The sequence below is a fragment of the Lissotriton vulgaris genome, unplaced genomic scaffold (assembly GCF_964263255.1).
Source record: "Lissotriton vulgaris unplaced genomic scaffold, aLisVul1.2 SCAFFOLD_499, whole genome shotgun sequence".
NCBI lineage: Eukaryota > Metazoa > Chordata > Amphibia > Caudata > Salamandridae > Lissotriton > Lissotriton vulgaris.
Window position 1 is genome coordinate 1,211,813 of NW_028247837.1, and position 27,823 is coordinate 1,239,635.

The following is a 27,823-nucleotide window of genomic DNA, read 5'->3' on the forward strand; positions in this document are numbered from 1 at the left end:
CATCAAGACACTATCCTCCATATGTGTTCCTTTCCAAAGCACTCCTCAGAAACAGAAAGCATAAAAAGAATTCAAGGAATGCACACAAGAAGGAAATGACCATCCCAGTCTTAGCAACTCAGGAGGCCCAGGTGGGAAAAAGCAAGAAGGAGAGACAAAGTACGAATGAAATCAAGATAAAGAACATATCAAAGAGTGCACATTACAGATGTCTCTCTGGTTCCTTCAAAGGAGAAGCTAAGCCCCGGGCTCGGCTTTAACACCCAGAGAAAACAGCTCCACGTGACTCACCTGTGAGAAAGTGCCTTCTTTCTTGCCTTGGTATGCCCCCACTTTTTTCTGAACTGCTGATATGCTTGACTGAGTGTGCCCTGGGTCCCTGCCAATCAGGTACCCAGGGCCTGTGTTCCTTCCCTAAAAAGAAAAGCTATGCTGAAACAAAATACCCAATTGTCACCTCTGGCCACCTGTCAGCCCCTAGTAAATGGTACCCTAAATACCCAGGGCATGGTGACCAGAGGAGACCCCTGAGGGCTGCAGCACTTATTGTGACACCCTCAGGGGCCCTGTACCCTGGCACCCACACACTGCCTTTGCAGGCTGAGTGCCTAAGTACAGAACTAAAACAAGAGTCGACATGGCACACATCCCTGTGTGCCAAGGCTCACAGAACCCACTGCCCTGGCATACTTCAGTCACCTCTCTAGCTGGGTGCCCTATGCCAGAGGTGAGGGCACCACAGGGGCATGAGCCCTGTGCCCCTACAGTACCCAGGGCCATTCCTGGGCATTGTAAGTGCAGTGATGCCATTTACGATGCAGAGGCTGCCACACAGCAGACATGTTGCTGGACCCCTGGGTGGAGAGCCCCCCGCTCTCCTGGGCCTGCAACAATGCACATCCTGGGCGAGGTGATATGTCTCAATCAATCAATCAATCAAGGCATTTGTATAGTGCGCTACTCACCCGGGAGGGTCTCAAGGCGCTGGGGGAGGGGTAGGTCACTGCTCAAACAGCCAGGTCTTGAGCTGTTTCCTGAAGGAGAGATGGTCTTGGGTTCACCGAAGGTGGGTGGGGAGGGAGTTCCAAGTCTTGGCTGCCAGGTAGGAGAAGCATCTTCCTCCGGCGGTGGCTTTGCGGATGCGTGGTACGGTGGCGAGTGCGTGGCTGGTCGATCGTAGCTGGCGGGTGGGCGTGTAGAAGGTCATGCGGTCGTTGAGGTACTTGGGGCCCAGGTTGTGGAGAGCCTTGTGTGCGTGAGTGAGGAGTCTGAACGTGATTCTCTTGCTGATGGGGAGCCAGTGCAGGTCTCTCAGGTGTCCGGTGATGTGGCTGTGTCGGGGGATGTCGAGGATGAGTCGTGCGGAGGCGTTCTGGATGCGTTGGAGTCTTTTTTGGAGTTTGGTGGTGGTTCCGGCGTAGAGGGTGTTCCCGTAGTCTAGTCGGCTGGTGACGAGTGCCTGGGTGACGGTCTTCCTGGTTTCCGTGGGGATCCATCTGAAGATCTTGCGGAGCATGTGCAGGGTGTTGAAGCACGAGGATGAGACGGCGTTGACTTGTCTGGTCATTGACAGGGAGGAGTCCAGGATGAAGCCCAGGTTTCGTGCGTGGTCCGTTGGTTTGGGAGCGGTGCCCAGGGCCGGGGGCCACCAGGAGTCGTCCCAGGCGGAGGGTGATGATCCCAGGATGAGGACTTCCATCTTGTCTGAGTTCAGTTTAAGGTGGCTGTTTCTCATCCAGTCGGCGACTTCTTTCATCCCTTCGTGTAGGTTGGCTGTGGCGGTGGTGGGGTCGTTGGTGAGGGAGAGGATGAGCTGGGTGTCGTCGGCATAGGAGATGATGTTCAGGTTGTGCTGGCGTGCGATGGCAGCGAGGGGGCTCATGTAGACGTTGAAGAGGGTTGGGCTGAGTGAAGATCCTTGTGGTACGCCGCAGATGACGTCGGTGGCCTCGGATCTGAACGGAGGGAGGCGGACTCTCTGGGTTCCTCCGGTGAGGAACGAGATGATCCACTCCAGCGCTTTCTCTCGGATTCCGATGTTGCTGAGGTGCTTCACTAGGGTGCGGTTTCAGACGGTGTCGAATGCTGCAGAGAGGTCCAGGAGGATGAGGGACGCTGTTTCCCCCCTTGTCGATCAGGGTTCTGATGTCGTCGGTGGCGGCGATGAGGGCGGTCTCGGTGCTGTGGTTGGCCCGAAACCCGGACTGCGAGAGGTCAAGGGATCCGTTCGTCTCGAGGAAGGCGGCAAGCTGTTTGTTGACGGTCTTCTCGATGACTTTGGCCGGAAAAGGAAGGAGTGAGATGGGACGGTAGTTCTTGAGGTCGATGGGGTCTGCCGTTGGTTTCTTCAGGAGGGCGGTCAGCTCGGCGTGCTTCCAGCTCTCCGGGAAGGTGGCGGTGTGGAAGGAGGAGTTGATGGTGTCTCTGAGATGGGGTGCGATGGTGGCGTCGGCTTTGTTGAAGACGTGGTGTGGGCACGAGTCGGTTGGTGATCCGGAGTGGATGGAGTTCATCGTGCGGGTGGTGTCTTCGGTGCTGATCGGGGTCCAGTTGCAGAGGGTGGTGGTGGCAGGCGTTGGTTCGGTGGTAGGGTGCGTGGTCTGTGCATTGAAGCTGTTGTGTATGTCGGCGATCTTGCGGTGGAAGAACGAGGCGAGTGAGTTGCAGAGGTCTTGCGAGGGAGTGATGTTGTTGTTTCCGGCGCTGGGGTTGGAGAACTCTTTGACGATGCTGAAGAGTTCCTTGCTGTCGTGGGTGTTGTTGTCCAGTCGTTCTTTGAGTGCCGTCTTCTTGGTGGCGCGGATCAGCGGATGGTGTTTGCGGATGGCGTGCTTGAGGGCAGTCCTGTTGTCTGTGGTGTGGTCGAGCCGCCAGGCTTTCTCGAGGGTGCGGCAGTTCTTCTTGGATTCCTTGAGTTCGTCGGTGAACCAGGGGGTTTTCTTGCTGCCGGGTCTGCTGGGGGGGTTCTTTGGTGGTGCGAGGTCATCAGCGCAGACGGTCAGCCACTTGGTGAGGTTGCTGGCTGCTTCGTTGGGGTCCGTTGTGCTGGTCGGAGTGTTCTGGCTGAGGGAGGCGGTGAGCTGCTCGGAGGTGATCTTGCTCCAGCTTCGGCGGGGGACTTGTTGCGGGTGGTGGTGGGTCGTAGTTCTTCTGAAACTGAAGTGGACGCAGCTGTGGTCGGTCCAGTGGAGTCCGGTGGCGTGGCTGAAGGAAATATGCTTGCTGGATGAGAAGACGGGGTCAAGCCTGTGGCCGGCGTAGTGGGTGGGGGTGTTCACCAGTTGCTTGAGTCCGAGGTTGGCGAGGTTGGCCAGCAGGGCGGTGGTGTTTCTGTCGTTGTTGTTCTCCAGGTGAAAGTTGAGGTCCCCTAGGAGGATGTAGTCGGCGGAGGGAAGGGCGTGTGGGCTGATGAAGTCTGCGATGTCTTCGCTGAATTGTGTGCGTGGTCCCGGTCTGAGGGTGGTCTTGGGGTCAGTGTGTATCTGGAAGTGCAGGTGTTCGGCGGTGGTGAAGGTTTCGTCGGAGTTAGTCGAGATGCGGATGGTGTTCTTGTGTACGATGGCGACGCCTCCTCCCGTCTGGTTGACGCGGTCCCTCCGGGTGATCTTGTAGCCGTCCGGGATGGCAATGGCGATGTCGGGCGCTGAGGAGGCGTTCATCCAGGTTTCGGTGAGGAAGGCGACGTCAGGTGCTGGTGCGTCGAGCAGGTCCCAGAGTTCCACGGCGTGCCTGTGGACGGAGCGGGTGTTGAGCAGGATGCATTTCAGGTGGTTGCTGTTGGTGTTGGACTCAGTGGGGGTGGTACAGGTCCGGTAGCAGGTGAATCGGCAGGCTCTGCAGGCGAAGGGTCCATGGGTGTGCCTCGGGGTGGCGCGGTAGCAGGCAGGGTTCCGGCCGGCATTGAGTGCGTGGAGGGTTGCGGCGTCGTAGGTCTGTCGTGTAGTCTTGCCTTGGCAGTGGGGGCCAGGGGTCCTGGCGCTGGGTGCGTTCCAGGCGCAGACGGGCGCAGCCGGGCTTGCCTTTGGCACACCTTCGGCACACAATCGGCGCGCCCGCTGCGCGTGCGAGGAGGCATCATAAGAAGGGAGCCGGGAGGGAGGGTCCGCTGGGTGGCGGGAGCGGGGTGCCCAATCGGCTGGCGGGGGGCGGGGCCGCAGGGAGGCAGCGGTGGGAAAAGCGGGACACGAGTGCGGGCGGCTCAGCGGAGGCTGTGTCGCCTGCAGCGGTAGAAAATCGCAGGAGGCAGCGGCGGAAGGTCACAGGAGGCAGGTACGAGCAGCAGGAGGAGCGTTGGGGCGGCCTGGCCTAGGAAGGCACACTGGTCGCTCTCGAACGCGGAGCAGAGTCCCCTTAAGAAGGGAGCCGGGAGGGAGGGTCCGCTGGGTGGTGGGAGCGGGGTGCCCAATCGGCTGGCTGGGGGCGGGGCCGCAGGGAGGCAGCGGTGGGAAAAGCGGGACACGAGTGCGGGCGGCTCAGCGGCGGCTGGGTCGCCTGCAGCGGTAGAAAATCGCAGGAGGCAGCGGCGGAATGTCACAGGAGGCACAGGAGGCAGGTACGATCAGCAGGAGGAGCGTGGGGGCGGTCTCCTCTCCTAGGATGGACAGGGGGAAGCTTCAAAGGCATACCACCTCTGAGAGCTTCTCCAGACCATTTGCTGTACCCAGCAACTGGCCCCCCACCCGTTCTACCCCAACTCTTGCGTGAAGACTGGCGGGAAAAACTACGTCAGGAAGGAGGGTGTGCCAACCTTTGCCAACTCCACCCCTCAGGTGGAGGAGGCGAGGTGAAGCACGACCCCGGGCTCCGGCCATCTTGTAGATGGGGATCCCTACCCAATCCCAGCTAGGCCCCTGCCCCCCTCCCAGAGGGAAAGGAGCAGGCTAGGGTGTGTCCTCACCCCAAGACAGGGACCCATTGGTCCCTGCCCTTGCCCTACCTGTAACGCCCCTAAATTGAGTATTTAGGGGCTCCCTGAACCTTCCTTCCTCAGATCCCGATATCAAAAGAAGAAAGAAGATCAAGAAGAAGAAGACCCGCCGCGCAGCTGCTAACAACAGGACAACAACAACTGACTTGGCCCCAGCTGTACCGGCCTGTTGATCCTGGACCCTGCTCCTGCCTAATCCCGGTGACCTTCACGGACAGCAACCTTGGGACACCCAGAGGACCTGCCTGCCTTGACCCTCTCGAAGATTGGGACTCCCATCAGCAGAGGCCCTGCTGCAACAACCCACCTGGTGCCCACCAGGAAGCTCTGGACCAGCCCACTCTGCACCAGCCGAGCGCCGGCCGGGCCAACCCGAACCAAGACCACAAGGACGTCGCCCCGTTCATCTGGGAACAGAAGTCCAGTGCCCAAAGACCCTCCTCGACGAACCAGCCGACGCCTGCAGACTCAGAACCAGGGGCCACCCCAACCGCGACCAGCCGAGGGTAAGCTTTCCTGACCCCCAAAGACACCCCTGCACCCAGCGCCCCGCGGCCCCCTATGCCTCCCTTTGGGGCACCTACCTGTGCTCCAAGATCCCAACTTACCTCTCGGAGTGCTGGTCGCCCCTGGAGAGTATCCGTCCCCGAGCCTGCAGCCTTTGTTCCTTTTTCAAGATCCTCATTGGATAACATTGAGCGCCCGACGGCTCAAAAGCACCCTGCACCCAGCCGCCCGAGTGCCGCTGGCTGTGACCTCTCCATCCTATCTTACTTCCCCCTTGCCCTGAGCAAGTGACCAGGAGCCCAGCTCCCAGAGCTGCGTGGCCTGCTAGCCAGCCGCCACCAACCGAAGGCCCCCCTTCCCTCATTGGATAACATTGGGTCTACCTACCTCTGCGCCCGGCCGCCCCTGCGCCGCTGGGACTGAACTAACTGTACTCACCTGACCCTGGGGGACCCCTGATTCTACGCCCCGAACCGTAACTTCACCAACCAAGTACTCACCTGGAAACTGGTAGTTCACTTACCTGACATTGGATAACATTGACCCATTTTTACTCACAAATTTTCTAAGTGTGGAGTTTTGAAAACTGAAAATATTCCTATAAAATCAGCCAAAGTCCGAATTTGAAAATACTCACCTGTGATCGGGAGCGAAGTCAGTACTGTACCTTTTTCAGCCCAGTACTGAAACGCAAAAGTAATCCCTAGCGGGTTTACTAGTAACCTGTATTTTCTCCATAGGAACCCTTTGTCTGCTTTTCTATGACATTTCTTCTAAGTGTCTACTTTTGAAAACTGCAAATATTCTTTAAAAATCGTACGAAATACTGAAACGCAATTACCTACCTGTTTTGAGTTAAGCCCCCAGTGCTGACCCTAGGAGACTAGTGCTGGGTTACAAAAGTAACGGGATCGTACTTTACCTGTAACCTGAATTTCCTCCCATTGAATAACATTTTCAGAATCACCTTGAAAAGTTTCTAAGTGTGAACTTTTAAAACAGCTTTATATTCAAGAAAATCCAGCACGGTAACTAAAACGTTTTTGCTAATCTGGTTTCAGCTTAGACCCCAGGACTGAATCTAAGATCTAGTCCTGGAAATACTAAAGTAATTAACTGTACTTTCCTATGAAAACCCCATTGAGCTCATGCTAGAGTGTGTTTCAGAACTGTATTGCTTATTAGCTATCCTGTAATTATTGTGTACAAACTTATTGCTCCTCTGCAAAGTATTTACATGAGAGTACTCGTACCTTGAAAAGTATATTTTTATAACTATTGGTTCTAAAAATAAAACAACTATATCTGAGGATATAACAACAATTGGCCTGGAGTTCAGTTATTGAGTGTGTGAAACCTTTTGCTGACTGAGTGTGTACAGCAAATGCTTTACACTGCCTTACTGCTCGACCAAGCTACCACTTTGCAGAGTAAGGTAGGTTCTGACTTTAACCTCTGTTATACCTTTGGGGTTTGTGGACTCTATACACACTGTACTACCTTATTGTCCAGTATATATAGAGCCACTTTCTCACATCACCTAGTTCTAGAAAAGTGTGAGCCGAATCTTCGTAGGAAAACACAAATAGTTGCCACAAATATTCCAACAGACACCCTGTAATCAACCTTTTAGCCATCAGCTCCTTCCTAAGCTTCATACATATCCTCTTTTAGGCCACCATTTCAGGGCTCAAATCAGAGAGGAACAGAATCCTAGCCCCAACCAATGTCACCATCTTCTGATGACTCAAAATGTCAGCTCTTTTTAAAGCGACTACATCATCACAGTACCTCCAATCTCTTCTTTCATTGTATGCTTCTTTATTAAGGATTCAGAACATTTTCTTCACTATTCAGCCACTATTTCCATCATCGGTCTTCAACAAACTTTGAGTTCTCTTCCACTAAATCCTAAGAAATGGTGAAAGACATCCCAGAGGAAAGCCCCACCATCCCCTTCCCCTTAATTTACCCTCCGTCTAAGTCCTTGACTCCACTTGGGTGACTGCTTCAATAATGCCATTGCTAAAAGTCATTAATAGTTGACTCTCATTTTTCCACTCTACCGCTTTAACAGCTGCATCGGTGTTGTCATTCTTGGGTGCTACTTTTGCAGGGAGTGCATTTGTGGAGCAGAGGCACCTTTTCTCACTGTTTGTAAGTCTCGATTCTTCAGTGGGATCTTAAAGAATATCTCATTGAGGTCTCTCACAAAAATCCTCAATCCATAAAAAAGTCCTTTCCATTGTGCGTTCTCTAGTCAGTCATGTTTAGTCTCCAGCGTTAAGGCAGAACCGTAGAAACATAAATTAAATTAGTCCCATTGGGCAAAGTGGGTTCCACACCAATGACAGGGTGTTGTGCGGCTGCTCTTTGCCTACCAGGACTGTCCTGTCAGGCCAATGCTCCTTCAGACACTTCTAGCCAACTTCAGTCCTCTGGGGGACCACTCACATACCTTTGTGGCCTCGGATAAGCTGCAGAGCTTGAGAGTTCAACATCCTTCCTGCTGCCACCCCAGTGTACTGAGTGGCTCTGAGCTCCTTTGTGGCCCTCTCACCATGCGAGTAATCGAAGCCTGGCTAGGTTCCCAGCACTGGTGAGGACCATCGCATGTCTAAGAGTGCAGTCAGAAGGGAAATGTGAACCACAACAGGCGAGATCTCTGCAGAGGTGTCAGTAAAGGGGCAGTAAAGGGGCACATAAACAGCTGGCGTCATCATATTGAATACTCTCCACATTGGCTTAACGTGTAACATTTCTCATGGGCTCAGATCCGCCTATAATGGTCTAAAAGGTTGGTGAAAAAATCCTTGATCTGGAACCCATCGGTTATGCCATCATCTTGGTTCCAGACAAGCCATGACCCCAGTTGCTAGGTTTTTGGATGCACATTTCACTGAAACCCACAACATACCAAAAATCAGTAGGTTAAAGAAGTCCTTACCAAACACACCCACCAAACATCCGGTAATCCACAATGTGTGTTTCAATAGGTACACAACAGCACTCTATTTGTCTGCTGTGCTGAACACATGTATTAGCGCACATACATCAAAGCTTCTTGGCATTATAGAACTAGATAACCGCAACAAGGGTTAATAAAATGACGAATAGCATAACAGCTTAGTACAGATTAAAAACACACATTTTAAGTTTCTTTCAAAGGGTAGATAGACAGGGAAGAGTGTGTAATTCTACAGGCAACTTGTTCCAAACTTTTGACATTGCCACCAAAAAAGCCATATGCAACAGAAACCAATGTAGTCAGAGGAATTTCCAGCAGAAATGTGTCAGAGGAAGATTTATTCCCCTCTATTGAACAATTCTTGACCATCTTGCTGCAGTCGACAGTGTGTATAACCGGGGAAATGGTACTGGTTGGGGTAACATCAGATGCAGTTCCTGAAGAGAGGAAACATTTTTTGTTCATTTGTGTGGCGCTTACACGTTTTTGTATCACACGCAAATGGATCAGTGCTGCCCCCCCCCTCTTTCGAGACTTGGCGCGCGGGGTTACTTGCCAAGTGCAATTTAGAATTGGCTATATATAGGACCAAGGGTCGTAGGAAAAAGAGAATGGGAATGAAAATGTGGGCCCCTGTAATGGAATGGAGCAAAAGTGTAAAGCTTGGCATTGCTCTCTTGTTTCTCTTTTCTTTCTTTGTTATCTTATGGTCTTTGGTTATGACTTTTTTCTTATTATTCCATATTATGTATATATATATTTCTTTTTTGTATTACTGTATAATATGCTACTTTGCTTTTGCTATATCTTGTCATAAGCTGCTCTGCTTGCTACTTGTCTGCATGAAATGAGAAAATTATCCAATAAAAATATTTAAAAAAGAAATGTGTCAGAGGAGCACAGTGCTCATTTGGGGTTTTCTAACTTGAATTTTAATCACCATGAATGCGGGTGAGACAAGTGGATGACAAGATGAATATCATCACACCCCATTGGCTCAGACACATCTATGCTCATTCTGAGATAGGTTAGAAGAGCACTGCCCAACCATCAGCAGTGTCATGTATCACACCAACATATACATCATAACCCCAAAAATAAAACCAGTATACATATACCACACAGGTGCATACAATGTCAGCATCATTACGTCCCTGGATTGTGATGGAAAGATGGAACATACTTTACTCCTCTAAGAAATCAACAATACCATCCAACCTAGATCAACAATGAAAAGTCCTTTGCTACACCCAACCATACACATATGACACGACAAAGATATTCCCAGGATCGAACTCTTTTTACTTTCAGATGAACCTACAAAAGCCACTGCTAAAGAAAACATTAGGTAAACTCTCTACTTACTTCACAATATCAAACTCAGAATTGTCTGCATACACTCTTATGTCCTCATGAATGTGTGCCCAGATAGGGGATGTGCTAAAATGGCATAATAATGGCTATAAGCACCGTGCAAATGACAACACTGCACTGTTCTTAAGATACTGCGGCCTGGAGGACACTACTGTGCTGTGCCATCTGCTAGAGAGGCGCTTTGATAACTACCACTGCGAAACTGAGCCACCCTAGCTTCAATCCCTTTTGTCCTCTCTCCCAAGGACACTTAGGTTTTGTTTATATGTGCACAGTGCATTCTATCCTTCTTGAATTGGCAGTTGCCCGATTAACTAATATCACATGGTTGCTTTATTTTATTTGTCGCCTTTTCCTCAGGGTTATCACTGGTGGAATGAGAGGTCGAGACCTTAGGGAACTCTATGCCATACCAAGAAAAACCCTAAAGAACACGTTGGGAGTTTGAAAATCTGCTCCATGGAAATGGCATCCCTCTGAATAGATCCCGAGAAAGCCCAATGCGGATGCGCAGCTACCCCACGGCTGGCATTCACGTGCATTTTTCAGTAAATCATCTTAAAAAGCTCAGGGTTTGCTGCAAGCTTAATTCTCCTGTCCCACTTCCGCGAGGACAACTCACACAATTCTTCTGTCACTCACTCTTTCCACATCAGTTGTCATTCTCCTCCCTCCGCTAAAGAGTTCAAAGCTGTCCCAGTGCGCCCACTGCGGCCCACTGCGTCCCACTGAACTGGACACTGTGTTTGCAGAGCCCGCCCTCCCAGCTCTCTTAAGGTCTGTCTTTCATCGCCCTGGAACCGCCCGCACCTAATCCCAGTATCTCTTCTCTTTTTCACTTCACGTGCCAGATGTTTTCTGTCGTCCTGCGCCAGCTGAATACATAAACAACAGATTGCCTCATCACCACTCCTGCCACTAAACTTTTAATGCAGCGTTAAGTCCTTCATGGCTTTCCTACTGCAGATCCCATCACTTAGGAGATAAGCGAGATGTGGTGTGTTTACAAGGAGCGCCGCAGCTGCTTGGCGCCCATATCCCATAGCCCTGCACACACACACACTGCTACGGGTGAATGGGTGCATGTACATAGAGAGCAAAGATCATGACACATAAAAAGACAAGGCCACAGCGCTGGTTGCAGGTGGGGCCCACCAGACTCCCTTTTTGGGCCAGGCACTTATTGTTTCTCAACTGACTTTGACCCACAAACACATAGAAAAACACACAAGGAGGAAAAAGAAGGAAGAGAAAAATGGAAAAACAGTAACAAAGAAAGAACCCAGTAATTTAAAAGAACTTGAGTGAGTAAAACTCTCCTTTTCACCTAACTTGGCTCTCTTAGCCCTCTCTTGATTCAGACAATACAGCGCTACGAGGCCTCCGGGTTGTTTGCGCTTAACAAAACACACAAAAAAAAAAAAGTAAAGGGACAGGAGTGCATGATGGTGGATGAAAGAGGCATGAGTTGAAATCAAGATGATCGAATTTTGTAACAGGGCACCCTGAATTTGGATAGCCCTGGTCACAAGCTTCTGATTTGGGCACGAGAAATGGGACGGTGGCTGTCAATCTGAGATCCTGCTATAAAGTCTTCCAGGGAGTTGACATGAAGTGCCCCCTGTTGCTTTCAGCATCAAAATATTTTACATCACAACCCAACTCTGCCTTCAACGCATCAGAATGGAAAATAAGCATTGCAATCAATGCACATCCAACCAATCTTGCTCATTCCCTACATCCAAGATCGAGGGTAAGTGGTAGTGTGGATTTGGACTGAAATAATGCCAGAGCAAGAAACCTGGTGGAGGCAGATACTGAAACCACACCAAATGCCCACCACACCCTGGAACTAGAGGTGGGCGAATGATCACTGAAAGCTCGAGCCAGGCTTGAGCCTGAAACCTGGCTCAGCTCGACATCCGTTGGGACCTCGGGCCCATAAGGAGCCAAGCTTTCAAGTAGCTTCTGCATATCACCCTTCCTCTACCCAAGGTGTGGCGTTATGGTCATAGATGACGACTTAGAAACGAGTGAAAAAGTTCCAAGTCTAGGCATCAGCATCACCTCAAAATCCTGTGATTCTAGGCAAATCACTTAACATCTCCGTGTATATAAAATATGAATGTGACCTTGTGCAATGTACTGTTTTGATATCAAAACTTCCACATACCAATAAATGTATTTGAACTTTGAAGAGACTTTGCCGTATGTTACGTGATGTTTGTTGTATGAATTACATAACAAACATTGGGAGGGAGGAGGGGGGCAAGCCAGACTGACAACTGTATTGTGTGCATAAAAGGCCGCTTTATTGAAACAGGTGCAGATCACAAACTTTATTTCCTGGCTCCTCGCCTTACAAAACTAAAACCTCTCTAAACATTGAGTTACCTGACCCCTTGGGTTTTGTCCCCCGCCCCTAGGATCCCCACATGATAAAACATCCCTCACCCTGCAAAAACATAATACATTAAACTCAAATACATTACATAAATACCATAATACCCAATCCTATCCCATAACTTTTGACCTTCTTGACCCCCAAACCTAACCTCCTATCTTTCTTCCTGCAACTGTAACTAATGAGCCCCAATGTAAAACCTCCAACCTGTTTAAACCTTTCCCTGATCCTGAAACCAACTCCCCAACTTTACGCTAACTACCAAAAAACTCCAGCCAAACTTGGCCAACTTCCAAAACCAACACCGCCAGCACCTGTTCCAAGCAACAACTACAATTCATGAAAACCCCTGTGCACCTGTTCCAGAAAAGGCCATAAAACCCAATCAAGCTCATTCAAAACCTCCCAAAAATAAAATCTCTGAACCCAGGGAGGGTGGGTATTGACAAAAACCTCTCCTAAAGCGCTCCCAGCCACCAGGTTACCAAACCTAAAATGGTGGCCGGGCAGGCGCCGTTAACCCCTATATCCCTTTGGGCTACTTTCTGAATTTGGGCTGCTTTTGGGCTATCCCTAAGCAGCCCAATCTCTTAAAATGGCCGTCACCATCTCTCAACCCCCCTCCCCATCCTAATCTGCCCGGGGGGCAGACCTCGAGGCTCGGCTGCCCCCAAAGCCCCCTTGTCTGGGCTCGGCTCGTGCACAGGCTGTAGGGTTCTAGCCAGACCTTTGGCTCGGCTCTGACACGGCTCTCTCTGTTAATGTGTAGGCTCGCCCACCTCGACATGGAAGTGACTTCACCTGACCCGAGGGGTGGTTGAAAAGCCCCACTCCCAATGCTGCAATACTGAACTCTCCCCCTACGACCGTCATGGGGGGCAGGGGCGTGAGATCTGGCCGGAAAATATCGTGCCAAGCCCTTGCACGCATAAATGTTGCGAGACACCAGCAACCCCTTCTGTAAGTAACATTTCATCTTACTGACTTCCTGTCTAGGTGTCAGACCAGCTTTATGAAAAGTATAAAAGCCCTGCAGAGACGTCGTACCCTGATGCCAGGTTATGTGCTGTGCCAGTGAGTTGTGCACTTATTTTTGGTGCCTTGAGTGCATACATCAACTCGAAAGATATCTGCATTGATGAATGTTTTGCTGACAGCAGAGATAAAAAACATAGGGCTGTAATTGCCTCTTTGAATTTCCTAGCTCTGTTGTCAGGAAAAATGCATTAATCAGAGTTAGATCCAGTTAATGTATTTGTTTCAGGTGTCAAAAACAAGTGCACAGACCCCTTTGTAGTGGTGCAGCGCAGGAAACGCATCATAGTATGACCACTGAGGCCTGAAGCACAACTATGTGCCTGTGTTTTTTGATTTGATGTGTCTAAACTAATTGCAGACAGCACACATGAGAAACAGTGCCTGTCCCTATTTCAGACTTGTTCTGTCTAAAATCCATACATTAACTCTGAGAATTGCTGAGTTAACCAAGTCTATGAAGTTTAGACACCTCAAACAGAAGCAAACCATGCATGCACCTCTTCATGAAATGGCTACTGATGTGCGTATTAAAAGGTATAGCTGAGTGGTCTTGCTGATAAATATGATACTGTTCTGCTGAATGAATGGCAGCCCCACTTGAGAAATGTCTTTACCTTCTCATTAAAGTCTAACGTCCCTTAAGAAGTACCAAATTGTTCCATGTAAAGTTTACCTGCCCTGCTGAAACGGTCCGGGGGCCATATCATGATGGGCTCCGCTGCCCCAAGAAGACCCTCAGTCTCAACACAATCTTCCTCAGAGTCAGAGCTTTTTCAGAGAGTGCAGCTTGGAAGCAGTGAGCCAGGTTTGCTTCTTCCTGTTTATGAGCTGTGGTGCTGTCCCAGAAATACCCAGTTAAATAAATTCACTTTACACACTGCAGGCGCATAAAAACAGGAGCTGAGCTCAGCTCTGAGACCCGGAGTCCATCCTGAAATAGCCCATAGTAACATCCCACTTACAGGGTAGCTGCACTATAGATTGCTGTCTTTTTTTTAAACAACCTGACAGGCACGCTACTCAGTGGGGTACTATCTGCTGTGAAGTACAGTCACTGCATCATTAAAAGTACAGCAGCCTGCGCTGCTGGGCTGGCACTGTCCCACTGAAAGCACACTTCAACTCTGCTGGGGAGTGACACATTCGCTTCATTCGCTTGGCTCCAGTTCTGCAGTCTGCACATGACACACAGATGTCTGCAGCAGGAAGATGAATCACATGACCTGGTCTCTGGGCCATCATCGGTCCCGTGGCCATTAGTACAGAAATGGGAATGAAACAAAAGAGGAAATAACAAAGCAAATGAAAAGGGGTCTGGGGTAAATAGGTTTCTGACGCTTTGATAACATGCCTTCCTTGATTATCAAGTGCCGTCTCGGGTGTCTTTGTTGTTGCTTAACATTAATCCACCTGTGGCAGGGCTTTTTTGGTAGCAGCTGGTGCCAGTAAGGGGACCTTAGGGAGTTCACATCCTCAGGGTGGGTAGACTCAAGGTAGTTCCTTCTGACATTTACTTATTATGGGCCCCTTGGGCACATGGTCCTGCTGACCTCTCAATATGTTATATATATTTATACTGTGCATTATTGCCTGCGAGAGTGTCCTCCATTTGTCCCCAACTGATGGCTTTCATAGAAAGATGCATCTTGTCCTGCCACATCAGTGTCCTGATCTGACAGTAGGTAAGTGGCCTTTGTTTCTTTGAACATGAATATGGACAGCACGTTTCTCAGCATCTGTTCTTCAGTGGTTGTATCCTATGGCATAGGATAGGTACGTGCATCGCTTCTACTAGAGGCCAACATTCATCCCGACTGTACAATGGGAGGAGGTCTGCTAGCCATAGTAAACAGACACTTCATCCTCAGAGTGTGATTGTGTGCTTGAACATTCTCTTGTTTTCCAAAAATGTTTTGTAGCAGGGATGGGGGTTTCAGGAAATCTGAAAGATAGGCATTTCTGAAATTGGGCTGATATGCTAATTTAAAGGACTGTTTTTTGAAGGATTATGAAAAGCTGTTGCTATGTCACAGGAAGTAATCCTTCAGAAACCCTAGTTTCCTGCATTATTTTGTATATAAGTTTCTTTAGGTCGTTGTGCAATGTGCTCAAATGCATTTCTTTCCAGCAAGCATCTACCCGATGGTCAAACTTTGGCTAGCCACATTTAGCGGCATATTGGAGCACACACTAATTCACTTCCTGCTCCAAGCCCCTTATAGGGCAACTGGCCTCAAAGTACGCTGAACGGAACTGTATTGGCAGCAGACTCTGCTGGGCACAGTCAGTATTTACACATCGCTTCCATATCGCTTCCATGTGAAACAACCCTGATCAAACCAACCTAATATGCAGAGTCCTTTTACTTCCACATATATTTCCCAAAGATCTTCAATATACGGATCTATACACTCACAAGGATCAGCAGTAATGACATCACTCACTTTGGCCAGTAATCCAATATCATAAAGTTTGTCTTGCACCTTCAACAACTCTGTGTTGCTTTGTTCAGAAGAATCAGTAACTACATTAATCAACCTCTCCCCCTATTTCTTTTGCTCTTGGCACACTCCTGCAAAATGTCCAACCCTATTACATTTTCTGCAGGTGACAAGCTGGCTGGCCATTCTCTCCCACCTTTGCCATGAGCTGAGTAAGTGCACCTGAAGCCGGTATTTGGCTGAATGAAAATGATCTTCCTGGCATATATATACACTTCTTTAGATCATTTAACCTTAACACACTTGTCCTTAATACGTAACCTATTAATAGTATTGTTCCGTGTGGCATCCAATTTCTCAAATGAGATATGAGCCAGTTCAATGCTTTTAGCAGTTTTTGTAGTCTCTTTCTTTTTTTATAAACATATATTATTGCATCAAGTGTGAAATACAATGCAGAGCTCTGTAAACCAGAGTCTGGTTTACAAATTCTAAAGTACAAAAAGTTGACATTGACATTTAAAATATACATTTTCAAAAAGAAACAATGAAACGTAACCAATATAACCCCTCCCATCTCAGCACTGTATCTCACCCCCCCCCTACTCCCACTGCATCAATAAAGGTTTCTGCGTAACTACTGGCCCCTTACACCTCAGTCCTGCATAGTCATCCCAGGATTGTAGCATCTCCAGAGGAAATGGGCTCCAGGGATAGGCCTCGATAGTCCGCCCATCGCTTCCAAATCTTCTGATGTTTTTGCAGGCAGCCCCGTGCCTTAAAGATATGGATTTCCAGACCCATATTGAAATCTAGACAATTTTTCCATGCTGACAAGGAAGGTGGGGCCTCTGCTTTCCACTTTCGTGCAATATCTCGTTTAGCTAGTGTAAGTCCCAATAGAATTAGGTAGCGTTTATAGGTATTTCCCCCAATAACCTCCATTATATGTGGAAGCACTAGTTTAGGCTACAAGGGGAGCTCCCACCCCAACACCTATGCAAGACAGGCCAAATCCCCCCGCCAGAACTTTATGAGTGCAGTACACTGCCATACCGTGTGAATTAGATTGCGCTCTTCCTGACCACAGCGTAGGCAAGTTGGAGATGCCACAAGGCCTGCCCTCCACAGCCCGACACTTATATAATACACCCAGTGTAAATAATTAAATTGGATTAGCCAGGGCCACATTGCAATTGCAGCCTCCCGAGGGGAGGCCAACGCCGACGTCCAATCATCTCCATCCTAAGGCCGAGGTCTCCCTTCGATGCCTCTCTAAGTTTATCAAGTGTGGTGGGACAATTCGTCACTAGGGACTGATGCATTTTGGAGATTTTATGATCTTGTAGGTCTCCCACGAACAATAAAATCAGGGAGGGACTCCATTCCTGTAACACTGGGGAGGATGGCATGCCTATTTGTAGTCTCTTTCAAAGTAGGATTACCCATAGACAAGAGCTTTTTTTGAATTTGTTTGTTTACACACTGACAAATAAATCGATCACAAACTAATTAGTCAGCAACATTTTCAAATTGGCAATCAGGTGTTTAAGCCCTGAAATATAAGAATCAAAGGGGCATATTCTTAAGGACTTATTGCCGAGTTACTAGCATTTTACCTGAGCCAAAGTGATGATAAACTTAGTGCCCCATTCACAAGCTGGTGCTAACAGCCGATATCACCAGTTCCCCCGCGATAGCAGCCACAAAATACATCGTCACAGATGACCCTGGCAACTGACGCTAATGATATGCAGAGTAGGCGTTCCCATGCAAAAAGCTGTGCCAAACCCACATCACAACATTCTCAATGACCAGCCAGATCTGCGATAAGATCACAAACCACACAATAAGGCGAGTTAGCAGCAGGGATTCAACACCTGCTCTTACCTGGTGTAAAGTCGGATGACAACCTGCACCATAAAAGGGAGCCCAGCCCAGAGCCACACCTGAAGAACAACAGATGCCATGGAGCCAACAATCATGCAGCTGGGACACCCAAGAGGGCCACAACACCCACCACCGCCACCACCCCCAGGATCCCCCCCCCACCCCCCCCCCCCCCCCAGGCCCTATCCCGGAAAACCCTCACCCACTCTGGACCAAGATATTGCACCTCTAGTTCACGAAATCATGAACAAAATCATTTGCACATTTACAACAATTAACATTCATGTGTGGTCAGAAAAAGGAGAATGAATCATTCACCATTGAAAGTCCAAACAAAATATCGCAATCAAATTTGAGTCCAAATAACTATTTGGAAGAGTCATGGCGGGTCATCCCTGGACAATCTATAACTCACAGCCTTCAAGACAAAATTCAAGATAAGAAGGTGCGCCATGCACTCATCAAAGGACAGAGAGAGAGAGAAAGAGAGAGAGGGAGAGAGAGATAGAGAGAGAAAGAGAGAGAAAGAGAGGGAGAGAGGGAGAGAGAGAAAGAGAGAGAAAGAGAGAGAAAGAGAGAGATTGTACAATGAGATCAAGGCCAATCGGGCTCTTGGCTCATACATGCCAACTGTTGTGTGTGTATCGCAACTGGTGCACCATAAGTCTGGCATCAATTGTAGCGCGCAGTCCACGTCACATTTCAAAAATACAAGCAGTAGTCAGACTAACATTAGGTACGAAGCTCCTTTGTCTCAATACTATGGTGGAAGGACATCTGAACCTCCAACCTTGGTCTTGAATGCGACTGGCACCCCCTGAGAGAGATACCATACCAGATTTTGATGACTCCCACACCACGAACTGAGCAAATGAAAGACCAACGTGTTCACACCCCACACACAGTTGTTCCTGCTTGAGGTACACCTGCATGGGATGCCCTTGACACATAAGTAAAAAACAACCCATACATCCAAACGTTGCACACACATACGACTCATTGCTCCGAGCTCTGGCATATCATCCACATAACTGCTGCAGGTCAGAAGAGTGCTGGTTCTACGAGACCAACAAACGCAATGGCAGGCCATCCTGGGTACATGCACAACCCCTGTCACGTGGAACTGTACGGTGCACGTATGCTGCATCTGTTGGGATCACTGCCACTGGCAGTGTTGCGCATAAGTTACCGTCTGAGCTTCCATCTTGCGTACGTCAACTACGTCCAGCCCTGGTTCCACTGTCGATCATGCACATTTGAGTGGCACGTGGACGTTTGCCTATCCAACACAACAGTAGCTGAACTGGATTATGACTTGTGTGTGTGCCCCCTGTTGGTCCACGACCAGGAGTGCAACCGTGATACCCGTGCATGGGATGCCTTTATATTTGGCATATGTGCTGGCAGTTGGGGATGGGAGATTGCACAAGTCGTCCTGTGCAGTGACCACATCGAGGTGCTCCCCTATTGGGCTGTGTTGCAGATTGGTGAAACAGCGTTGACGGAGCACAGCTGTCTGGACCAGTTAATGGATTGGCTCTCCCCCGTGTTTGTTGAACTCGACACCGACATACTCTTGGAACTAATTACCCATGAAGCTGCTCTCGCATTCATGGATGAGTAACTACGTTCCTGCAGCCACAACTGATTGTAACCCAGAGCACAGGTCCCAACACCTTGTTGCATCTTGGAGGAATGGTCACATGTCCCACCACAACAGTGGACATGTCTGCATTCGCCTGGACTCAGAATGCATCTGCGTGCACCTATGCGTGTTGACACTCACACTTGTGCAAGGTGATGCAGTCCCATGGACAGAGCTGCACAGCGTCGTTTGGCAACGTTCCTAAATCTGACATACACACATTATTATTATTATTGTATTTCTTATATAGCTCCAGAATCGACCCCCGAAGGGGTATCTCCGCGCTTGCCTTGGGAACCCGTCCTGGTTTTTCCCTGTGAGAGCCCCTACAGGGCATCCCCAAGGTGAAAGCCAGGCATCCCGCCGCGGGGGGCCGTTGTGGAGATTAAGCATGCTTAATGCCCAGAGTTGCAGAGTGTGAACCCATGATTAGGTCAGGCACCGAAGCGAGAATTATCGAGTCCATGGACATTTTGAGCTCAACACCCTGCCGCGTCGGGAATCGAACCCTGGTCCCGGGTCTGACCTCTGCTTCACGGTCTACCTGCTCTAACCAGTGAGCCACACTTCTCCACAACATAGTATGACATGTGACCTTGTTGGACCCTTTCACCTGCTCACTGTCAGCAGAGCAGACAGTAGGTGCAGTCCGGTGGTACAGCACTATGCAGATCCCATGGGCTGCGAGTCGTGTCCCCGGACACGGGGCAATGAGCAAACGCCAAACATCACATGACTCATCAAGCAAGGCAAGGTGGGCTGAGCGCGTTGCCATCCAGAATGAATTGTGTTTATTTTTGCCTCCTCATTACTTGCACCATGACATGTTCCTGTGCTGCCAGTAAGCATTAGTCTGCATCTGTGGCCCTTGTCTTGCCTGTACTGACACGCACATGCAAATAAAGTCTACGCAACTTCAATAGTGTACAACTGTGATGAGTGTTGATTAGAATGACAAAGTGCCTCAATGAGCATTGTCCATACACAGGGAGGGACTGACTGACGCATTTCTATTTGAGGTGAGTTCCTATTGACAGCCCCACCTCTGTGAGCCAGTTATTGTGGTTGGGATAGTTGTTGGTAGACCTGTGCTCTTACGTGTCTTCAGCAATGTGAGTATGGTGTCCAGCTTCTTTCCATGTGGATCAATGTGACCATCAAAACAGCCTGTGTTCACACAGATGTGTGTGAGTAGGTATGCATGCGAAGAGATGTTCTGTTGTCACATGTGATGGGGGACACTACTTTAGGGCTGCTACCAAATTCGACATTTTTAAACACAGCACTATTTAAGACATGGACATGGGGCTACGTTTGGGGGTTGCAAGATTTTTGTTCATGTGCAATGAGGCCGCAGCTAGTTCTAACCTTCCCAGTCATCTAATTGGCCATGTGGGTCAGGGTCAAACATGCGCATTGATGTAATTTCCAATGGTGTACCTTTTAGTGCAATCACTGTCCCTACATTCATCCACACTTTTATACTTGATTGAACATAGACATGACATGTGTGTTTTGGAATGTTTTATTCACTTTCTGTGGAGTGTCAGAGCTGGAGCAGTACATGGCTGTGCCAACCCCACATTACATGGTTGCCCAGTGGAGGGCCAATCAGAGTGCTTGGGGGAATAAAAAGTCAATTGGAAGAGGAAGAGTTCAGTCCGCATATGGATTGCTATGTCATTGGTAACCAGAGCAGATATGACAGTCCATGTCGGGGTCCAGGTGTATGTTGCAGAGTCTTTCGGGGACAGTGGGAGGTGTTTTTCAAGGGCAAGATGCATAGGGCTGCTCCAGGCAGGGACAGGTCATATGGCGGGGATGGATGCTACTACTTCCTTTCTCACACAGTCATTACCATCCACATCTTACTCCTCTGATATGTCTTTTGTGTCCGGTGTGTCAGGTGTGGTGGTGTTATGGCTGTATCACTGTGTGCCACTGACACATCAGGGTTGAAGGTGGTAGGGCTGCATAACTGTGTGCCAATGACACATCAGGGGGCGGAGATGTGTGTGTTGAGGTTCCAGCCGCAGTCATCTGTGACAGGCTTTGTGGCAGCAATGGCAAGATGAGGATCTGCAGGGCATGGAAGATCCCAGCTACATCTCGCTGGTGTTCTGCCGTGGCAGCCATACTTCCAGCCTGCGGCTCCATGGTCTCCATTGTCCTCTGCATCTGTGCCAACTCTGTGCTGTCATCGCTGGAGCCTGTCTGACTAGACAGTTCTTGTATCCGAGTAATGGCCCCAGCTATGTCAGCCAAGGATTGTTGGAGAGCATGGAGCAGACACTGGGTGTCTGTTAGAGATTGTAAGTGGTCCCTGATGGGACTTAGACAGCCATGTATGGCATCTAGTTTGGCTGCCATGGGTTTGAACCCCATCCGCAGCTGATCAGCCATCTTCTCCTGGCACCCTAACACACAGCGTTGGAATGCCATGTGTTGGTTGGGGGGGTCCTGTGAGCCAGCTGCAGTGGTGTGTGCTTCCTGCTGTGTGGTCTTTGCAGGGGTTGGGGTCTCCTTGATGTAGCTGGGCTGCCCTGCTCCAGGAGGTGGGGTGCGGAGGCTGTCTACGACCCGTTGGGGGATGTCGGAACAGATGGCCAGGGGGACCCTTTCATCATCACTGAAGAGGTGTCTGGTGCACTCTGCAGGAGGTGTTGATTGCCCCTCTGCAATGTAAAAGGGAGATGCAGGTTAGCAGTGTGTTCCATGTATGTTGACACATTGTACATGTTTCCAGACAGACAGCATGACAATGTACATTGTGACTGTTTTGGAGGAGCTGGCTATTTGATGGGAGACAGTGGACATTTTGACTAGATGACAGATGTGAGGTTGTACTCGTACATTATATTCTCACAGTTTCCTGCAATGCCAGATGTGATTGGCCACTTTCTACGCACAAGCAGCACCAGTTGTGTCCTATGTCCTGCAGTGTAAGTGTTGCACTTTGTGCCACATTGTCGTCAATGTTGATGTGCTGTAATTGTTATGTGTGTGTGCTGCATTGTGGAAGAGTCATCGCTGCAGCTCTGATTTAGTTGCCCCTTATCCCTTTGAGGTGGTGTGCCTTTGACTTGTGTGCTTTTCGTGTGCTGAGATGTTGGCGACTTGGGTCATTTGTGCTCTTGGACCTTTTTTGTACTTTTGTGTATTGTTTGTCTGCAGATGTGTTGTTGACGTCGGGGTTGTATGTGCACGTGGATGTGTCAGAGTGTGACCTGCTACTTTGAGGATGTGATCCACGCTGGACCACCTCAGTGTCGTGTCGTGTCGTGTCGTGTCGTGCTCCATGTCATGTATTTTGGCTGCAGCCATGCTATCGGTCATGCAGTGTCGCTAGTATTGTCAGTGTAGCTCACAGAGCCACTTCTTTGCCAGACTCAGCACATGTGCATGGGTAGGATTGTGGGATTGGTGATAGAGAGGGGGACCCCTTTGTGCACATAGTGAACGGGGGCCTACTTGGTGTTTCTAGGTGTGCTGCAGTGTGCCAAGGGTATCAGGGACATGTTCTACAATCATTGTGGGTGTCCAGTGTGCTACACATGATTGTGCATGTGTGCCATTGGGAAAACAACACTTACAATGCAACTTTTACAACGCACTACCTTTCCAACAAAACTTTTACAACGCAACATCCATTACAATGCATACCATTACAACGCAACCATTACAACGCATGTCACTACAACGCATACCACTACAACGCATGTCATTACAACGCAGCCATTACAACGCATACCTACACTATCCAACACTTACCCTACTGTTGCACCCCCTGGAGTTAGAATAGTAATTTTTACCCCTGCACTATCCAATACTTACCCTACTGTTGAACCCCCTGGAGTTAGAATAGTAATTTTTACCCCTACACTATCCAACACTTACCCTACTGCTGCACCCCCTGGAGTTAGAATAGTAATTTTTACGCCTACACTATCCAATATTTACCATACATGCAATGTAATGGTATGCGTTGTAATGGTATGCGTTGTAAATGTAGTATGCGTTGTAGTGGAATGCGTTGTAAAGGTAGTTTCAAAGAATTTGTTGTAATGGCATGCGTTGTAATGGAATGCGTTGTAATGGATGATGCGGTGTAAAAAATGCGTTGTAAAGGTATGCATTGTAAAAGTATGCGTTGTAACGAAATACATCCGTGCCATTGTGTCCATCTCCCTCTGTCCCCCCAGTCCCTGGTCGTTACTCACCCTGTTGCTGTTGGGTCAGGTCATATCGAGTTGTGTCTGGGCTCCCAACTCCTTGCACCGTCTCCACACTGATGACTGTGGCCACCATTTCCTCCAGCTCATCCAGCTCCTCCTGTGGCGCGGGACTCCCACGTCCAGTCGCCTTTGCTGCCTTCCTGTTGACAGCGAGTTTCTGTTTAGCTTGGCTTTGCGCATCATGCCAGCGTCTCTTGACCTCCTCCATTGACCTCCTTGACACTTCGACTGCATTCACGTTGTTCACAATGGACTGCCATATTTCCGTGTGTGTGGTCAATGAAACAGTGGAGGTGTCAAACAGTTGTTGATAGAGTTCTGTCACTTCCGTGACGATGATCCGGTCTCGCTGCGGAAAAAACCCTGTCTTCCTCTACCTCTTCTCCTTGCCCTTCCCCGAACACGGGATTCCTGGCTGGTCTTCTGTGGGGCTTGAAGGGTTCGGCTTGTCCTCTGCACTCGGTCCTGGTGCATCCACGGTGCTACGCAGTTTGATTTGGTTTTGGTGTGTTTTTTTGTTGGTTTTATAGTGCATTTTCCCGCATGATGCATGGCAATTGCAGGCCTGTCGCTGGTTGTCGCTGATTTTTGTATTGCGATTTGAGGCGTCGTAGCTTTTTCTGCGTTCATGTTTCGCATTTTTTGGGCATCTCGTTGATTTTTGCGCGGTCATTTGGTGCGTTATCCTGATACTATCGCATGGTGCCGCCGGGATGGGAATATAGCGTTAACACAGTGTTATTTTGTCGCAATAGACTGCGATGTGCAAAGTTGCGTTAAGCTAATTTTGCGATGATTATCACACGTTCTTGAGAATATCCCCCAACATTTTTTCCATTTAGTTGTTTAATTTTAAAGAATTTGTGAGCAACGCAACTAAACTTCACATTAAATAACTATCTCCTTATATTCATCCAGAGCCTCACCTTCGCCCTGTACAATGTCAGCCCTTGCAAGCACAAAAAAATGGCCCTTTGACAGGTGCGTAACACAGGCCCCTGCAGGCCCTGCAGTGCCGGTGGCAACCCAACAGTGGCACCCAACTCCTTGAAAGGGACCCTAGTCCACCCAAGGCGAATGAATATCTGTGAGATATGTAAGACTCACGGGACTCACTTCGTTTCTGCAGGTGGTCCCAACATTTTACGCTATGCCACTGCCCTTTGACTGCTGATTATGTGCGAACATTCAACAGTAAGCAGAACTCAGTGTGTCCCCTCGGGCCTCTGAGTCCTGGTGTCACTGCACCTGCTGCTCTATTGATAGCTAGGCTCCTGCTATCAAGTGCTGTTATTTTGCTATTACAGCCAGCTAGTTGTGGTGAGAAGTGGTAGCAGCCTGCACTAAATGTAAAGCAATGAAGCAGCACAAGCACCGCCCCATTAAAAATACATCAGTCTTAGTGGCACATGCCCTGATAAGTATTGATGACCTGAGACGGGCTGGTACTGGTGCTTCAGTGAAATGTGGTGGTATTGCGCCCTCTTGTACTGTGGTCACAGGACACAAGTTGGGGGTAAACACAGGTATGCATCGTCTACCCACTATTTTCACAGGTTGGACGCCCCCCCCCCCCCACTTCTGGGAAGTTGGGCCCCAGTGAAGTAAGTTGAACCTTTCCCGGTACATATTCAGCATTGCCGGCATTGTTGACTGCTTTCAGTTAATGAACAACATGCAGGCAGTGGTCGAGCCTGAGCAGCATGCGCTGCTCTGTGAGCCATGCTGTATTGGAGTTTGTACTTGAAGCAACGCCCACTCTTTGCCCATATTTGTCATTGGCTATTGTCATTGTCCATAAATGCTGGCTTCTGATTCGTAAATATGCTTGTTAGTCCCTCCTTAGTACCATCTTGTCTTCATTTGTAACTTCCATGAGGTCTGGCCCTTTTACTTAGGTTGTTACATGGTAGTCTTCTTTAGTCTGTAAGCACTATTTTCTTTAATGAGATTCTCTTACTGCAGGAGGGCAGGAGGATCAAGCATTTGGAATGCAATAGGTCTCGCATTTGGTGGAGTTTCAGCTATTGGCACTGTAAATAACAGTGCCTTTTATTTATGTTTTAACCCCTTCACTGCAGCGGCTATTCCGCCGCAGTGATAAGGGGGGAGGGCGGCCGCTCTGCGGGCGCATGCTGGTGACAGAACCGCTCCGTCACCAGCCGCGATTGCGCTGTGCTCATGACGGAGCGCTTCCGTCACGGCCCCGCCCGCTCAATAGAACGCTCAGCAGTGATAACCATTGCCAACTAGATCTAACATTGGTGGTCAGCGGTGAGGATTTGGACCTTGCATTTGTGTTTCATATACAGTGATTGGTGTACACTACTAGTGAGTGCAGACCAAACGTGACCACATACTTTGTTTTTAGAATCCTTTATTGGACTGTTAGTTTTTCCTGAAAACTCCCCATTTTTACTACAATGAGTAAACCAGCATCTGTTGCATCCATGGATCTTGATTTTGAAGAAGAGAGGTTGGAAACCTACACTGTGAAACAGCTCAAGCATCTCTGCAGGAAATTGAAAGTTGCTACACCAGGCATTTCTAAAAAAGAAGACTACCAAAAGGCGCTGAGGGCCTGGGTAGAAGCCAGAAATGTCCCTGATTTTGTGGCGGAGCCTGTTGGGGATGCAGATGGGCACATTGATCGGCCAGAATTTCCAGCAAGGGGAGGGGTTCCGTCCCCGCCTGGCAGCAGCATCTCTTCCAAAGACCTGTCCCCCAGAGAGTTGGAAGACAGGTAGAGAAGTAGGGCACACAAGCTGGAGATGGCTACAGAGAATAACAGGTTGTCTTTGGAAAGGGAGAGAATGAGAATGGAGCATAAGAGGATTTTGAGGGAGTTAGAGATCAAGGCCAAGGGCTTAGGAATCAATCCCTCTGGTGGCAGCGCACCATCTGTGCCTTCAGAAGGCAGGGTACATATTCCCAAGGATGTAATCAAAGATTTTCACGAAGGTGAAGATATTGGTCAGTGGTTTGCAGCCTATGAGATAGCAATGTTGGCCCACCAGGTCCCTGAGAAGGATTGAGGAGCGGGTTTATGGGACCGCTTTCTGACTCAGTTAAGGGATACTTTGTTAGACCTACCCAATGAGCATAGGATGTCTTATCACCACATGAAGAAAGTACTGATGACAAGGTATGGGTTAACTCCTGAGCTCTATAGACAGAGGTTCAGGAATTGTAAGAAACTGGAGGGAACCACTTGGGTAGAATATGTGTCTTTCTTTTCCAGAGCTATGGATGGTTGGGTGAGGGGTAGCAATGTTGATAATTTTCAAGCGCTCTATGATTTGATTGCTAGGGAGCACTTGTCTGCTAATTGTTTTTTAGAGCTATGCCAGCACCTTATTGATTGCAAGTTGACTAACCCTAGAAAGCTTGCTGAAGAGACAGACCGCTGGGTCAGTACCAGGGTCCACAAAGGTCTTGTGGGAGACTCCGCCAAAGGTGGGCAGGGTCCCCAGCAGAAGAGTGGGGGGACAAGGGTAAACAGAGGGAGTTCCAAAAAGGTCCCCAAAGTAATTCCCAAGGGAACCAAGGTAAGGGTTCCCAGCCTCCCCCTGAAAAGAAGTCAGGACCCCCAACAGGTAAACCTGTTCATAGGGGGCCTGTTACCTGCTTTCAGTGTAAGCAGGTGGGACACCGTTGGTATGATCCCCAGTGCCACCCTGTGCACCACCCTGTAAAATGGCCAGTGTAGCCCTGGGTGGGGAGGAGATGGGTGCCCAAAGTGGGTGGGGTCCCGCAGAAATGTCCCTTGTCTCATTAGATTTTGAAATGGTCCCTAAAACTCAGCTGCCTGAGAACACTAAAAAATACAGGCAGTAGGTGACCATCAATGGCCATAGAGTGGGGGCTCTGAGAGACACAGGAGCAAGTGTGACAGCTGTCAAGTGTCACTTGGTCTCTGAAGAGCAGGTAGTCCCTCATGCATTCTTCCCAGTAGTTGCCGCTGACAACACAGAGAGCCATTGCAAGGTGGCTCAAGTTCCCTTTGACCCCCCACAGACGGTCGCTTCTCCCCACTGCTCTGCCACCTGCCTGCTTGCCGCTGCCTGGCGCCTGCCTACCGCTGAGAGTGCTGATTGACGTCGCTGGCTTCTGCCTGCAGCCTGCCTGCCTCATAGGTACCGCCTGCCGCTCTCTGCTTGCCGCTGCTGCCCCTTCCTCACCCGCTGACCGCCGCCGCTGACCCGGTCACTTCACCCCCGTTCTCCCGCCGCCGCCCCAATCTCCTCCTTCCTGCTCCCGCCTCCGCCTCCAGTCCCGCCTCCCCTCCCTGCCCATTGGCCACCCCGCCTCCCAGCTGACCCTCCCTCCCGGCTCCTTATTTATGACGCCCCCTCAGCGACCGCGCAACGGACGCGCGCAGCGGGAGCGCCATT

The 27,823-nt window shown here is 49.4% G+C and overlaps 1 protein-coding gene across 1 annotated transcript in view; it reads right to left on the reverse strand.

Moving 5' to 3' along the window:
• Window positions 1–23,778, reverse strand: part of LOC147665021 (uncharacterized) — a gene marked incomplete at its 5' end in the record, with an annotated part of 54,326 nt that extends 30,548 nt beyond the window's left edge. Inside the window, 2 exons of the mRNA XM_086949812.1 lie at window positions 21,383–21,869; window positions 23,415–23,778. Of these exons, the coding sequence (XP_086805938.1) occupies window positions 21,383–21,869; window positions 23,415–23,778 (851 nt within the window). The remainder of the gene's footprint in view (window positions 1–21,382; window positions 21,870–23,414) is intronic.
• Window positions 23,779–27,823: the final 4,045 nt, after the last annotated feature.